Source organism: Neomonachus schauinslandi, chromosome 5 (genome assembly GCF_002201575.2).
Source record: "Neomonachus schauinslandi chromosome 5, ASM220157v2, whole genome shotgun sequence".
Lineage (NCBI taxonomy): Eukaryota > Metazoa > Chordata > Mammalia > Carnivora > Phocidae > Neomonachus > Neomonachus schauinslandi.
The window spans coordinates 57,875,252-57,888,453 of NC_058407.1; the positions used below are offsets into that span (position 1 = coordinate 57,875,252).

General features: G+C 49.0%; 1 protein-coding gene across 1 annotated transcript; it reads left to right on the forward strand.

Annotated features, from left to right (window-relative positions):
- Positions 1 to 7,659: 7,659 nt before the first annotated feature.
- On the forward strand, positions 7,660 to 12,469 carry LOC110577821 (major intrinsic protein of lens fiber). Its single transcript, XM_021687258.1, has 6 exons — positions 7,660 to 8,047; positions 8,557 to 8,721; positions 9,160 to 9,240; positions 10,824 to 11,031; positions 11,870 to 11,963; positions 12,340 to 12,469. Exons 1-4 carry the CDS (start codon positions 7,688 to 7,690, stop codon positions 11,007 to 11,009), a joined length of 792 nt encoding a protein of 263 aa, XP_021542933.1. The 5' UTR covers positions 7,660 to 7,687; the 3' UTR covers positions 11,010 to 11,031; positions 11,870 to 11,963; positions 12,340 to 12,469.
- Positions 12,470 to 13,202: the final 733 nt, after the last annotated feature.

Consider the following 13,202-nt stretch of genomic DNA (forward strand, 5'->3'; position numbering starts at 1 on the left):
TTAGCTTTCCTCTTTACTTCTCTGGCTCCTGAAACCCAAGTTTGTAAAGATGATTGGGAAGTGGAAGGATGAGTCTCTGCTTTCACTGTGAGCAGCTCTGGTAGACAGAAGCCATTATAAGCTCTTGCCCTTCCCTTGGTGAGTCTGGGTTGGAGGGCTAAAGAGGAAGAAAGAGATTGGTAGGAGAGAGAATGGCCAAGGTTGGGGATACTGAATGTTTAGGTGTGAGTATAAAAGTCTAAGGCTCCCTTCGGGAGAGCACTGACTGTGGAGGGGTGGCAGATTGAGGGATAAGGTTCCTCTCTATTGGCTGAAGGAAGAACACGAAACGTTCTCTAATCACAGGAGTGGAGCTCTCCCCTCTCGGGCTACCTCCTTCAGAGAAAGCACCTGAAACACTTGCTCCTCATCCCAACTCTACTCACCTAGACCTAGAAAAGCAGTCTCCAAACTGGAGCAGGACACTCGACAGGGACTCTGAACCAGACTGGTGAAATGGTGATCTGGGAGATGAGATTCCTGCAGTGGGGGGATGTTTGTGTCCTTCCACCCTGGCCCTAGCATCTCTGCAGGAGAAACCACCATCTTTTTCTATAGATTCCTTCCTTGTCCTATTGAAACTGAGACTATTCCTCTTCTCCACTGTTAAATCCCAGTCAAAGCAAGTGGGGGCTTATTCTCTGACTACTCCCTTATTCTGTCCTTCAGTCCTTCTCCCATCTTCTCATAACAGGTGCTTGGGGGGCAGTAGGTGCAGGATGAAGAGGCTGAGGCCTAGTTGGGAGAGTTTGTTGAGGGGGAGGGGAACAGAGAGAGGAAGAGGAAGAGAGAGGTGGGAGACCAGTGGGAGAAGACACTGCCAGCCCAGACAGCCAGCCTGATCTTGCCTTCCCCTCCCCGACCTCTGCCCCAGGACCTATTGAGCCAATGGTTTGGGAGAGATGTGCTGGCTGAAGACCTAGGCACCCTGGTCTTTGTAGGGGTTGTCCTTAGGGCCTCATGCCCCAGTGGGAGCTGTGTGCCAGGCACAGTCCCTCAGCTCTTGCCTGAAGAGCTGGTGGTGGTGAGCCTGGCATAGATATTTGATGAGATCAGTGGGGCCCAGACAAATCCTGCCCTCACTCTGGCACTGCGCTGTGCCCACTGGCTTGAGCCCCTCCAGGGGCTGTCCTATGTCCTTGCCCAGAGCACAGCAGCCATCCTGGCCTAGGTCCTCTATCTAGCACTGCCCCAGGTGGCTGCATCCCAACTACTCATCCAGGTAAGTAGCAGCCCCCCTTCCTCAGTAGGGTGACACCAGGTAGGTGATGAGGGCAGATGGCTGATAGGACTTTAAGGAATGGACAAAAGAGGGGGCACCCCTGCTCTGTGCATCCTCTCATTCAGCTACCTTCAGTATGATGCAAATAAGCCAATGAGTTAGGCTCAACAACTCAAGAATTTGGGTAACTTGCTGCAGATCCTTTGCTTAAAGCTTCCTTGGTAGATAGCTGGTGGGGTCTGGGGAGCAGTGGGGGGATGTTTGTGTCCTCCCACCCTGGCCCTAGCATCTCTGGTCAGATCCAGGTTAGCAGGAAGAGTCACAGGCCAAGCTCTGGGGGGGTGGAGTTTTTCTCTACTATCCAGCAGGTACTCACCACGTTTGCTGTGGCTCACCAGCAGTGACAGGAAGCAGGTAGCCCAGGCAGCCCAGCAGCGGGTTGCTCAGTGACTGCTGGAGAACTGGCATTGTTAAGAACCCAACCTATACCAAGCGGGGGCTTGGGGAAGACTGGGTTCCACTCCTCAAGGGAGACACAGCTTTTTTTTTTTTCCATTTAAAGAGGCTAGGCTAGGGGCGCCTGAGCAGCTCAGTCGGTTAAGCATCTGCCTTCGGCTCAGGTCATGATCCCAGGGTCCTGGGTCCTGGGATCCAGCCCCATGTCAGGCTCCCTCCTCAGCGGGGAGCCTGCTTCTCCCTTTGTGTATGTGTTCTCTCTCTCTCTCTCAAATAAGTCATTTTTTTTAAGATTTTATTTATTTATTTGACAGAAAGAGACACAGCGAGAGAGGGAACACAAACAGGGAGAGTGGGAGAGGGAGAAGCAGGCTTCCTGCGGAGCAGGGAGCCCAACCCAATGCAGGGCTCGATCCCAGGACCTGGGATCATGACCTGGGCTGAAGGCAGACGCTTAACAACTGAGCTACCCAGGCACCCTTCAAATAAGTCATTCTTCTTTTTTTTTTTAAGATTTTTTATTTATTTTTTGACACAGAGAGAGACACAGTGAGAGAGGGAACACAAGCAGGGGGAGTGGGAGAAGGAGAAGCAGGCTTCCCGCTGAGCAGGGAGCCCGGTGCGGGGCTCGATCCCAGGACTCTGGGATCACGACCTGAGCTGAAGGCAGACGCTTAACGACTGAGCCACCCAGGCGCCCCAATAAGTCATTCTTTAAAGAAATAAAATAAAGAAGCTAGGCTAGTAGAAAACAATGGATATTAGTTATATGTAAATCTATGCAAAAACTCAAGTGAGTTTTTGAGAGTTTATATTGGGTTTGGAAGTTTGGCATTCAGCTATGTGGCCAACGTGAAAGGAAATGGGCCAGGGTTCAGTTCTCCATGAGATTTTTGTCAATGATTGGTGAAGAATAAAGAGAAGAAATTTGGGTGCCTAGGTGGCTCAGTTGGTGTAGCGTGCAACTCTTGATCTCAGGTCATGAGTTTGAGCCCTACATTGGGCATAGAGATTACTTTAAAAAAAGAAAAAAGAAAGTTTAAAAAAAAAAGTTGATAGCTTCAAATAAGGAAATCTAAATATTATTTGATGACTACAAGGGCATCAAATTAGCTGCACTTTGCCCTTCTGTTCCTTATTACAAGAGATTGTAGAGTTGGCGCTTAGGGATAAGCTTTTGCTGTTAATAAAACCTTCATCAAATCGCTCCTATTTATTTTATTAAGTGCTTTATTCTGTACCAGGCAGTATATTAAGCCTTTACTTACATTATGTTATTTGATCCAGAGGAAACTGAGGCTCAGAGAGCTTATGTTAATTTATTCAACAAAGATTTATTTATTGTCTACTGTGTGTTATGCTTGGGGTTTGCAGTGGTAAACAAATCAGGCACATCCCTGCCCTTCTGGAATTTATATCTAGTGGGGATAACTTTAGCCAGGATTTTTGTTGTTTCTGTTGTTTTTTATGGATTTCAAGTGCATGGGATATTCCTTCGTTTATGACATCCCCTCCTCATTGGCCTGTATATGGATTCCCCTAATTTTTTTTTTAAGATTTTATTTATTTATTTGACAGAGACACAGCGAGAGAGGGAACACAAGCAGGGGGAGTGGGAGAGGGAGAAGCAGGCTTCCCGCCAAGCAGGGAGCCCAATGTGGGGCTTGATCCCAGGACCCTGGGATCATGACTTGAGCCCAAGGCAGATGCCCAACGACTGAGCCACCCAGGTGCCCCTCCCCTAATTTTTTTTTAAGATTTATTTATTTATTTGTGAGAGATAGTGTATGCTAGGCGCACGCTAGTGCAAGCTTGTGGGGCACGGAGGGGGGGGTGCGGGGGGGGGGGGAGAGACAGAGGGAGCTGGGAGAGAGAATCCCAAGCAGACTCCATGCTGAGTGCAGAGCCTGACATGGGGCTTGATCCCAGGACCCTGAGATCACGACCTGAACTGAAATCAGAGTTGGAGGTTTAACCAACTAAGCCACCCAGGCACCCCTAATTCGTTGTTGTTGTTTTTTTTTAAGTAGCAAACTAAGCATCATTTTGTTTTTTGTTTTGTTTTGTTTTGTTTTAAAGGTTTCCTTAGGGACGCCTGCGTGGCTCAGTTGTGGGGCTCGACCCAGGCACCCCACATCATTTTGTTTTTTTGTTTGTTTTTTTTTGTTTTTTAATATTTTATTTATTTGACAGAGAGAGAGATAGCGAGAGCAGGAACACAAGCAGGGGGAGTGGGAGAGGGAGAAGCAGGCTTCCGGCGGAGCAGGGAGCCCGATGTGGGGCTCGATCCCAGGACGTTGGGATCATGACCTGAGCCGAAGGCAGACGCTTAACGACTGAGCCACCCAGGCGCCCCCATCATTTTGCTTTTTAAGTAATCTCTGTACCCAATGGAGGGCTTGAACTCACACCCGGAGATCAAGAGCCATATGCTTCGCCAACTAAGCCATGTAGGCACCTCAATTAAGCATGATCATTAACCGGGGCGCCTGGGTGGCTCAGTCATTGAGCGTCTGCCTTCCGCTCAGGTTATGAGCCCCGCATCGGGCTTCCTGCTCGGCAGAAGCCTGCTTCTCCCTCTCCCCCTCCCCCTCTCCCACTCTCCCTGCTTGTGTTCCCTCTCTCGCTGTGTCTCTCTCTGTCAAACAAATAAATAAAATCTTAAAAAAAAAAAAAAAGCATGATCATTAACCAACCATGTAACAGAAAAACTAGAACCTTGAGAATCACAGAAATCTACAAATATTCCACTTCATCCCCTTGCTGCCCCAGCCTGAGGTAAACACCATCCTGAATCCTGTGTTCATCATTTTTTGTTTTCTTTTTTGTGTAGTTTCATCTTATCTGTATGTGTTCTGAAAAGCATATTTTTATTTTAGATATTTTAAAGATTTTTTAAAAGTAATCTCTGCACCCAACGTGGGACTCAAACTCAACCCTGAGATCAAGAGTCTCATGCTCTACTGACTGAGCCAGCCAGGCACCCCGATTTTTTTTTAACTTTATAAAAAGGTTCTTTTACTTGATATTTTATTGCTAAAATTCCTCCCTATTATTGAGTATCACTGTGGTGGTTCACTCTTTTTTTTTTTTTTTTTTAAGTAGTCTCCACGCCCAGCATGGAGCCCAACGCAGGGCTTGAGCTCGCAACCCTGAGATGGAGAACTAAGCTATGATCAGGAGTCAGACGTTTAACTGACTGAGCCACCCAGGTACCCCAGGTTCGCTCATTTTGACTGCCGAATAATTTTCCATTGTGTGAAATATATGTATATATACAGACAGACACATATATCAGTGTCTATATATCCATTTTTCTATCAATGGGTATTTGGGTTGCTTCAAGTTTTTTTGCTATTGTGAACAGTGCTGCTCTCAACATTCTCGTACATGTATCCTGGTGTAGGTATAGAAAAGTTTCTTTTGGGGGATGCCTGCATGGCTCAGTCAGTTAAGCATCTGACCAGGCGTGGAGCCTGCTTAGGATTCTCTCTCCCTTTCCCTCTCTCCCTCTCCCTCCCCTCTCTTTCTCCTTTCTCCAGAAAGAAAGAAAGAGGGGGCCTGGGTGGCTCAGTTGGTTGAGCGACTGCCTTCAGCTCAGGTCATGATCCCAGGGTCCTGGGATCGAGTCCCGCATTGGGCTCCCTGCTCTGCGGGGAGCCTGCTTCTCCCTCTCCCACTCCCCCTGCTTGTGTTCCCTCTCTCGCTGTGTCTCTCTCTGTCAAATAAATAAATAAATAAATAAAAATCTAAAAAAAAAAAAAAAAAAAAGCATCTGCCTTCGGCTCAGGTCACGATCCCAGGGTCTACCACCGCAGAGCCCCCACCTCGAGGTCCCAAGTCCCTCTTCGAGTTCTGCGTTGGGCTCCCTGCTTGGCAGGAAGCCTGTTTCTCCCTCTCCCACTCCCCCTGCTTGTGTTCCCTCTCTTGCTGTGTCTCTCTCTGTCAAATAAATAAAATCTTTTTTTAAAAAAAGTGATAATCCCAATTTGTACTCCCACTAGCAGTCTTTTTTTTTTTTTAAAGATTTTATTTATTTATTCATGAGAGACAGAGAGAGAGCGAGAGAGAGAGAGAGAAGCAGAGGGAGAAGCAGGCTCCCAAGGAGCAGGGAGCCCAATGCGGTACTCGATCCCAGGACCCTGGGATCATGACCCGAGCCAAAGGCAGACGCTTAACCCTCTGAGCCACCCAGGCGCCCACTCCCACTGGCAGGCAGTCTTAACTAGTTCTGTCACTTTGTATTCTCATCCACATCTGAACCAAAGTATCTGTTGCCAGAGTCTCTGCTCTTAACACCATGACGTACTACCCTCTGTCCTGTCCCGGGCTCCTTTCCCAGAATCAGCATGGACCCTACATACTCCCTGGGGCCAACAGAGGTGACTGGGAACTGGGAGCATCTTTGGATGAGATGCAACAAGGGTTACAGGGCCTAAAGTGAGGAGATTGGTGGGGCTTCTAAAACCCAAAAGATCCAAGGATCTCTAATGGATTGTTTCTCTTCTGTAAAATTGGGAGCTCCAGTCTTCTTGGGTGCCCTTTGACCTGTTCTCAGCAACTTTCTACATGTGGGTGGGTTAGATGGGCTCTCTGCCTTCGCTGTAACTGTTCCTATCCATTCCCAAGCTGGATATTGGAGGAAGAGAGGCACACAGGCCCTAATCTGTGTTCCTCCTCTCTCCCCACAGGTATACTGGATGGGACCAATGCTGGGGACCAATATTGCAGAACTTTCCTTTAAATTTTTGTTCTCCTCTGGTGCTTCATGGGAAAAGCTTGTGACCTGCATGACTTGCCATGATGTAGAAATGGTAGAACCTACCAGTGTGTCCCATTCTGCCTTCTCTACCACTGCAGAGCCCCCACCTCTAGGTCCCAGGTCCCTCATCAAGCCTGAGCACAACTGCACCTCTTTCCCCATACTCTCCTACCCCATTTTGTCCTCTTCTCTCTCCTTGATCAGCCTGCTTCTCCAGACACCCCTATCCCCAGGCTTTTCCTTAGGGATCAAATTTAAGACCCCAGGGTCCTGATTAGGACCATATTAGGAGGCATTAGACCCTCCCATTGCTCCATAGCTATGACTCAGTTTCAGTACTTTCTTTTCAGTACTTACTGCTAGGACTTTATGAGTTAGGAAAGATGAAGTTTAAGCTGGTTCTGAAATTTAGCTACTAAGCCCTTTTCTCCTCTGCAATCCCCCAGCCCCACGCCCAACCTATCCATGGCAGATAGGTTCTTCCTCCTGTCTCTGTGGTTTACAAGGCCAGGCTGAGGGTTTGGAAAGGGAGGTGCCGGCATGGATTGGGGGTAGGGAACCTGGGCTTGGAGAAAACCAGACACAGCAGAACTATTCTGTCCCAGAGCTGCAGGGTCCACAGATTCCAGACCAAACCAACCAATGGGAAAAGGCCCTCTAATCCCAGAGAACTAAAGAATTCTCTTCAGTTATCCAACTTCCCTGCTGGACCCCACCCCTGACCCCCACCCCCACCCTTACCCCTGGCCGACTCAGAGAAGAATGAAGGCCCCCAGGAGCACAGTCTCATACCCTACGAAGTGAACTCAGTTTGACTGATCTTCCAAACAGAGTTGAGGAGTGTTCTAATATAGATGTCAATCAGGATCACGATCCCCAACTTTGACACAAAAAGAAAAACAGACTTTTTACAGTCCCCCTGTTCTTGGTCCTTTTCTCTCAGAGGCTCTCTAGCCCTGACTCCAACCCCCACCCTAACCAACACCCATGGCTCTTCTCCCATGGAAGAGGGAGGGGAAAATCCAGCAGCTTTATCAGATGCATAAGAGTGGGCCCAGCCCTCTGCAGCTGTGAAGGGGTTAAGAGGCTGGGCCAGCCACTTCAGCCTGCCCCTCCCAGGGATTAAGAGTCCTCTATAAAGGGGACTGTCCACCCAGATCGGCCAGGGGGGTATCAGGGACCCAAGCATTGTGCCCATCCCCCCTGCCATGTGGGAACTGCGGTCAGCCTCCTTCTGGAGGGCCATATTTGCTGAGTTCTTTGCCACCCTCTTCTATGTCTTTTTCGGATTGGGGGCCTCACTGCGTTGGGCCCCCGGACCCCTGCATGTCCTGCAGGTGGCTCTGGCCTTTGGCCTGGCCCTGGCTACACTGGTGCAGGCTGTGGGCCACATCAGCGGGGCCCATGTCAATCCTGCAGTCACTTTCGCCTTCCTTGTGGGTTCCCAGATGTCTCTGCTCCGTGCCTTCTGCTATATGGCAGCCCAACTCCTGGGAGCTGTGGCTGGGGCCGCCGTGCTGTATAGTGTCACCCCGCCTGCCGTCCGAGGAAACCTAGCACTTAATACGGTAATGGTCAGCTAAGTGGGGCTGGAGGAACCTGGTACCCTGACTCCCCGCCTGGTGGAGGCCGATCAGCTCCTCAGGGGTGTGGGACATTGTGTGCGTGTCTGTGTGTCTGTGTGTGTGTCTGTGTGTCCGTGTTTGTGTGCGCACGCGCATGTGTCAAAGGTAGTTTGGAGGAGTAGGAAGGCATAAAGGCCTGGACTGACTCAAGAGACCCGAGTTCTGGTTTCAGCTTTCCTTCCAACTCCTTGCAGTTTGTTGAGGAAACTTATTTTACCTGACGGGGCCTGGAGCCTCAGCTTCCTCATCTGCATAAGTGGGTACAATTCTTTCTACCACGAAGGGGTATTATTAGGAGAAATTAAGAAAGAAATACAATTACTGTGAGGGGGGTTGTATCCTCCCTCTCCAGGGAACTGATGGCCATAAGGGGGGTGCTGTGTGGGAAGCCTTGAGGAGGTAACATTGTGGCAACCCTAACGAGCTGCCTCCTTTCTTCTTCCTTTGCCCAGTTGCACCCTGGGGTGAGTGTGGGCCAGGCCACCACGGTGGAGATCTTCCTGACGCTCCAGTTTGTGCTCTGCATCTTTGCCACATACGACGAGAGGCGGAATGGCCGCCTGGGATCTGTAGCCCTGGCTGTTGGCTTCTCCCTCACCCTGGGGCACCTCTTTGGGGTAAGCAGGAAAGGGGAGAAACTTCTCGTTTAAGGATTCTAGGGCCCCTCGCCCTTTCGCAGCTTTTGAAGTTTCTTTCTGCCCAGCTCACTGTCAAACATGAACATAGTCCACCTCACTCTGTTTCAGTCGGCAACAAGAGGATTCAACACTGTTCTAGTCCTCTCTTCTGTGACCTCTGTATCTGGTCCTTCTTGACCCCAAGGTGGAAATGTATGCATCATGGGTAGATGCGGGCTTTGTCTATGGATCCATAGTCTGACCCCAGATAAGGTATCAGTGCCTTTCCTCCACTGTGGAGCCCCCACGTAGTTTGTCCTTCCCTACTTGCTGCTGGCTGGGGGCAAGGTGCCAGCCCTCAGGGGTATGTGGGTTGTAGGGAGAGAAGCTGAGGTAGAGGAGGGGAAAGTGTCTCAGTTATGACTATGTCTTTTGCAGATGTATTATACTGGTGCAGGCATGAACCCTGCCCGCTCCTTTGCTCCTGCCATTCTCACCAGAAACTTCACCAACCACTGGGTGAGTGAGGGGAGAAGGGCAAGATCCTGAAGCCTTCCTGTGTGGGTGTGGGCTGCAGGCTCCATGTGTGGTTCCTGCTTTCCATCTGGATGTGTTAACTGCTTTGCTAGCACCCAGCTAAAGGGGCTGTCACAGAGTTTGGCATGCCTGTGTGAACAGGATTCATTATTTTGCTAGAAAGAGAGGCTCTTTTTTTTTTTTTTTTTTTTTTTTTAAAGATTTTATTTATTTATTTGACAGAGACACAGCGAGAGAGGGAACACAAGCAGGGGGAGCGGGAGAGGGAGAAGCAGGCTCCCCGCCGAGCAGGGAGCCCGATGCGGGGCTCGATCCCAGGACCCTGGGATCATGACCCGAGCCGAAGGCAGACGCTTAACGACTGAGCCACCCAGGCGCCCCAGAAAGAGAGGCTCTTGCTCATATTGTTCCTTCACTGGTTGGTCAGGGATTTTTACTAAGTATCCACAGGATTCTAAAACTAGCACTTTGAGGATAGACAACTGAACAAGGAGTCAAAACCTTCTACTCTCAGAGCTCAGGATGTATATGAGTACAGATGGGCCTGTGCCTCATCCCAGTTCTAGCACGTTATTGGCCTTGTGTGTGACCACAGCAAATGACTCTGTCATTCTGCACCCCAGTTTCCTTACCATAAAATGGGGTGTTAAGAGAAATAAGTGTGAACATTATATATGTGAAATATTTAGCACAGAATCTGGTATGGACTAAGACCTCAATAAAAATTGGCTATGTTTGTGTTGTTTGGCCATATGCCAGCCAAATATACAGAAATAATTTTAAAAAATTTTTCAAAGCTGTAAGCCTATTTTCATGGCAGCATTATTCACAATAACCAAAAGGTGAAAGCAACCCAAGTGTCCCTCACAAGTGAGTGGATAAGCAAAATGTAGTCTCTACATGCACTGGAATAGTATTCAGCCTTACAAAGAAGGAAGTCCTGTCACAGGCTACAACTTGTATGAGCTTTGAGGACATTATGCTGCATGAAATACACCAGTCACCAAATGACAAATACTGTATAACTCCACTTATGTGAAGTATCTAGAGTAGTCAAAAATCATTGAAACAAAGCAAAAGGGTACTTGATGGGGGTTCAGGAGAGGGGGCAATGGGCAGCTGTTATTTAATGGGTATAGAGATTCAGGTTGGCAAGATGAAGGAGTTCTGGAGATTTGTTGCACAACAATATGATATACTTAACATATATCTGTACTGTACACTTAGAATTGGTTAAGGTGGTAAATTTTACGTTATATGTTTTACCACAATTAAAACATTTTTTTCAAAGCAATCTATAAACTAGTGAAAACTGATAACAAGAAATAGAATATATATGTGGGATAAAGGACTAATCTGGTGAGTCAGAAAAGAAATGGTAAGTTTCGAGGTACAGGCAGTAGAGCAGTTTAGAATTTAAAAACAAACACTGGTTTCTGCTTAAATAGTGCCCAGTTGTATATGCCAAGTACAGATGTCTGTTTTCTACCCATAGAGTTGGAAAAAGAGAAGCCTTGCTCTTGATCCCTTCCCCAAGTCTGATTATTCCTCTCCTTTTCCTACAGGTATACTGGGTGGGCCCAATCATTGGAGGGGGACTAGGCAGTCTCCTCTACGACTTTCTCCTCTTCCCCCGGCTCAAGAGTGTTTCTGAGAGACTGTCTATTCTCAAGGGTGCCAGGCCCAGTGACTCCAATGGACAACCAGAGAGCACTGGGGAACCTGTTGAACTGAAGACCCAGGCCCTGTGAAAGCTCCAGTTGGCTAGAGGGAGTAGGAAGCTTCTGGGTTTACTCGGAGGGGCTGAGCCAGCCCCTGGATGAAGAAAGAGACTGGGGGAGGGACATGTACTTCTTTATTTTTTAATTTATGTGTGTTTTTTTGCCTTTTGCCGTGTGAAATCTTTCAAGTTGCATTCATGAGCTGATTTGTGCAAACTTCCCTTCCCTTTCTCCCCATCCCACCTCTCTTCGCCGCTGTGTGTGCATGATTGTGCGTATGAATGGTATGAATGTGAGTGAATGTGGCTGTGTCTGAGTTTTGGGGCACAGCAGGAGAGGTAGGGAAGGGAAAAAAGGTGTCACCCTATACCTTCCTCTCCCAACCCAGTGTGGTGAGCACAGGGAACCAAGACCTTTAAGCTTCTGGCCTTCACCCTGCTGCCAGTCAAGTTTATTAGGGCCCTAGGTTTATGCGGGAGCAGGGAAGCAGGGAGTACTCCTCACAGGAGGCAGATGGAGACAAGGCATTCCAAGGATTGGGAGAAGGGGCTGGGGGCAGGGAGAGAGAAAATGGAGGTATGAGCCCCAGATCAGGCTGCAATTGTACCAAAAAAAGTTGGGGAAGTTAACAGGAGAGTGTAGCCTACTTATCTCAGGGATGCTTGCCCCAGGGACTTGGGTGGGGAAGTAGCTCTGAGAAAAGTGAACACTGGGGTTTGAACTGTTCTGTAAAGCCACATAAACTTGTCTACATCCACCGGCTGGGTTTTGTATTCATTCTGGTATGATGGATCTCTTTGGAGGCCCTGGGCCAGTGAGCTCCCAACCTAAAAAAGGGGTAGGGTGAGCCTAGAATCTAGAAAATTTAAGTAGTTTAGCGATTCTGCCAGACATCCCCAGAGGGGCTTCCAGGCAGCTGGTACTTAAGCCAAAGAGCTCCCTAAGGTCAAAACAGGAAATCTGATGCCTGGAGCAAATGCAGAGGTAGGGGTGGGGGGCCGTAGGAGGGAGAGGCTTTGACCCTCGGAGTTTTAATTTAGTTAGAGCAGATCAAAACACTCTTCAAATGGTATCTTTCTGCTTTTACCCCTAGTTTTATAGTCTTCTTTATTTTCCTCTTTTTGTGTGCGTCCTTTCATTTTTCTCTCATGTGTCCTTTCATCTTCAGCAAATCTCTTCTAACTCCCTTCATGTCCCAGAAACTGATTCTTTCTATTCAAATGATTAATAATTCAGGAGATAATTATTCGTCTGAGCCCTATCTTCTTTTGTCATCGGCAAAATACACTCAATCTCAGCAGAGTCCAGAGGAGATCCTCAACTTACCCATGAATATTTATTGTTGTTCTCTTCCTTTTAGGAGCCTGCACGCTTCGCAAGCTTTTAAACCTATACCTCTAGCATGAAAGACACCCCGCCCGCAAAGACCCCTCTAGCCCGTAGCTCAACTCTCCACTTCCTCCCAAATAAAGCCTAATTTTTCTAACTAACCAGTGAGACTTTGGGAAAATCCACTTGACTAGGAGAAGGGGAAGAATGTTTGTAAATTTACCTCTAATCGGACTTTGATCCCTACTTTCTTAAGTCAGCAGAAAATTCATAGCGCTGTGGTTCTTAGCTCGACATAGGGGATCGACTCAGACAAAACAGTACTTGTACTCGCTTCCCTTTTCCTTACTTCATCACCACCACCTCCACCACCACCCCGCTCGCTTGGAGTTACATGGACCAGCCCGGCTCGCCCCGCCCCACTCCGCACGCAGGCGGGGACTAGTCCCGCCGGGTCGGGTGGCGGGAAAGGCTGCGGCGCGGCGCGTGAGGGCTGCTGGCTCCGCAGGGATCCTGAGGACCGGCGGGGAGCGGGTGAGTGTGTGGGAGAGAGGGCTCTAGGGGACAGCGTCCTTTCGGAGGCGCGGGGGCACTGTCGAGAGTCGCTGAGCCCGGTTTCCCGCCACCGGCTTTCGAGGCAGGGGGCGGGGCTTGCGCGATAGATGCGCACGCGCAATTCTCCACCCCGAGTCCCGAGTAGGGGCCGCGGCGTTCCGCTTTCGCCTGAGAAGCTCCTGCGTTGTCCCCGCGCCTCTCTATACAGGTGGTCCTCGCGCAGGGGTGGGGCTGTGATGGGAAGTGCCTTGGAACCCCTAAGGTAGAACAGAAGGCTCCCGGGCATTTCCACTTTGGAACTTTCCATCCAGTTCAGACCCGAAGAAACAAGTGCAGCTT

What these genes read in the sequence shown, in the direction of transcription:
- LOC110577821 (XM_021687258.1), top strand. Translation starts at nt 7,688, where the DNA reads ATGTGGGAACTGCGGTCAGCCTCCTTCTGGAGGGCCATATTTGCTGAG. An exon ending in GAAACCTAGCACTTAATACG is followed by an intron (nt 8,048 to 8,556) that starts GTAATGGTCAGC and finishes TCCTTTGCCCAG; the next exon opens with TTGCACCCTGGGGTGAGTGT. An exon ending in GAAACTTCACCAACCACTGG is followed by an intron (nt 9,241 to 10,823) that starts GTGAGTGAGGGG and finishes CTTTTCCTACAG; the next exon opens with GTATACTGGGTGGGCCCAAT.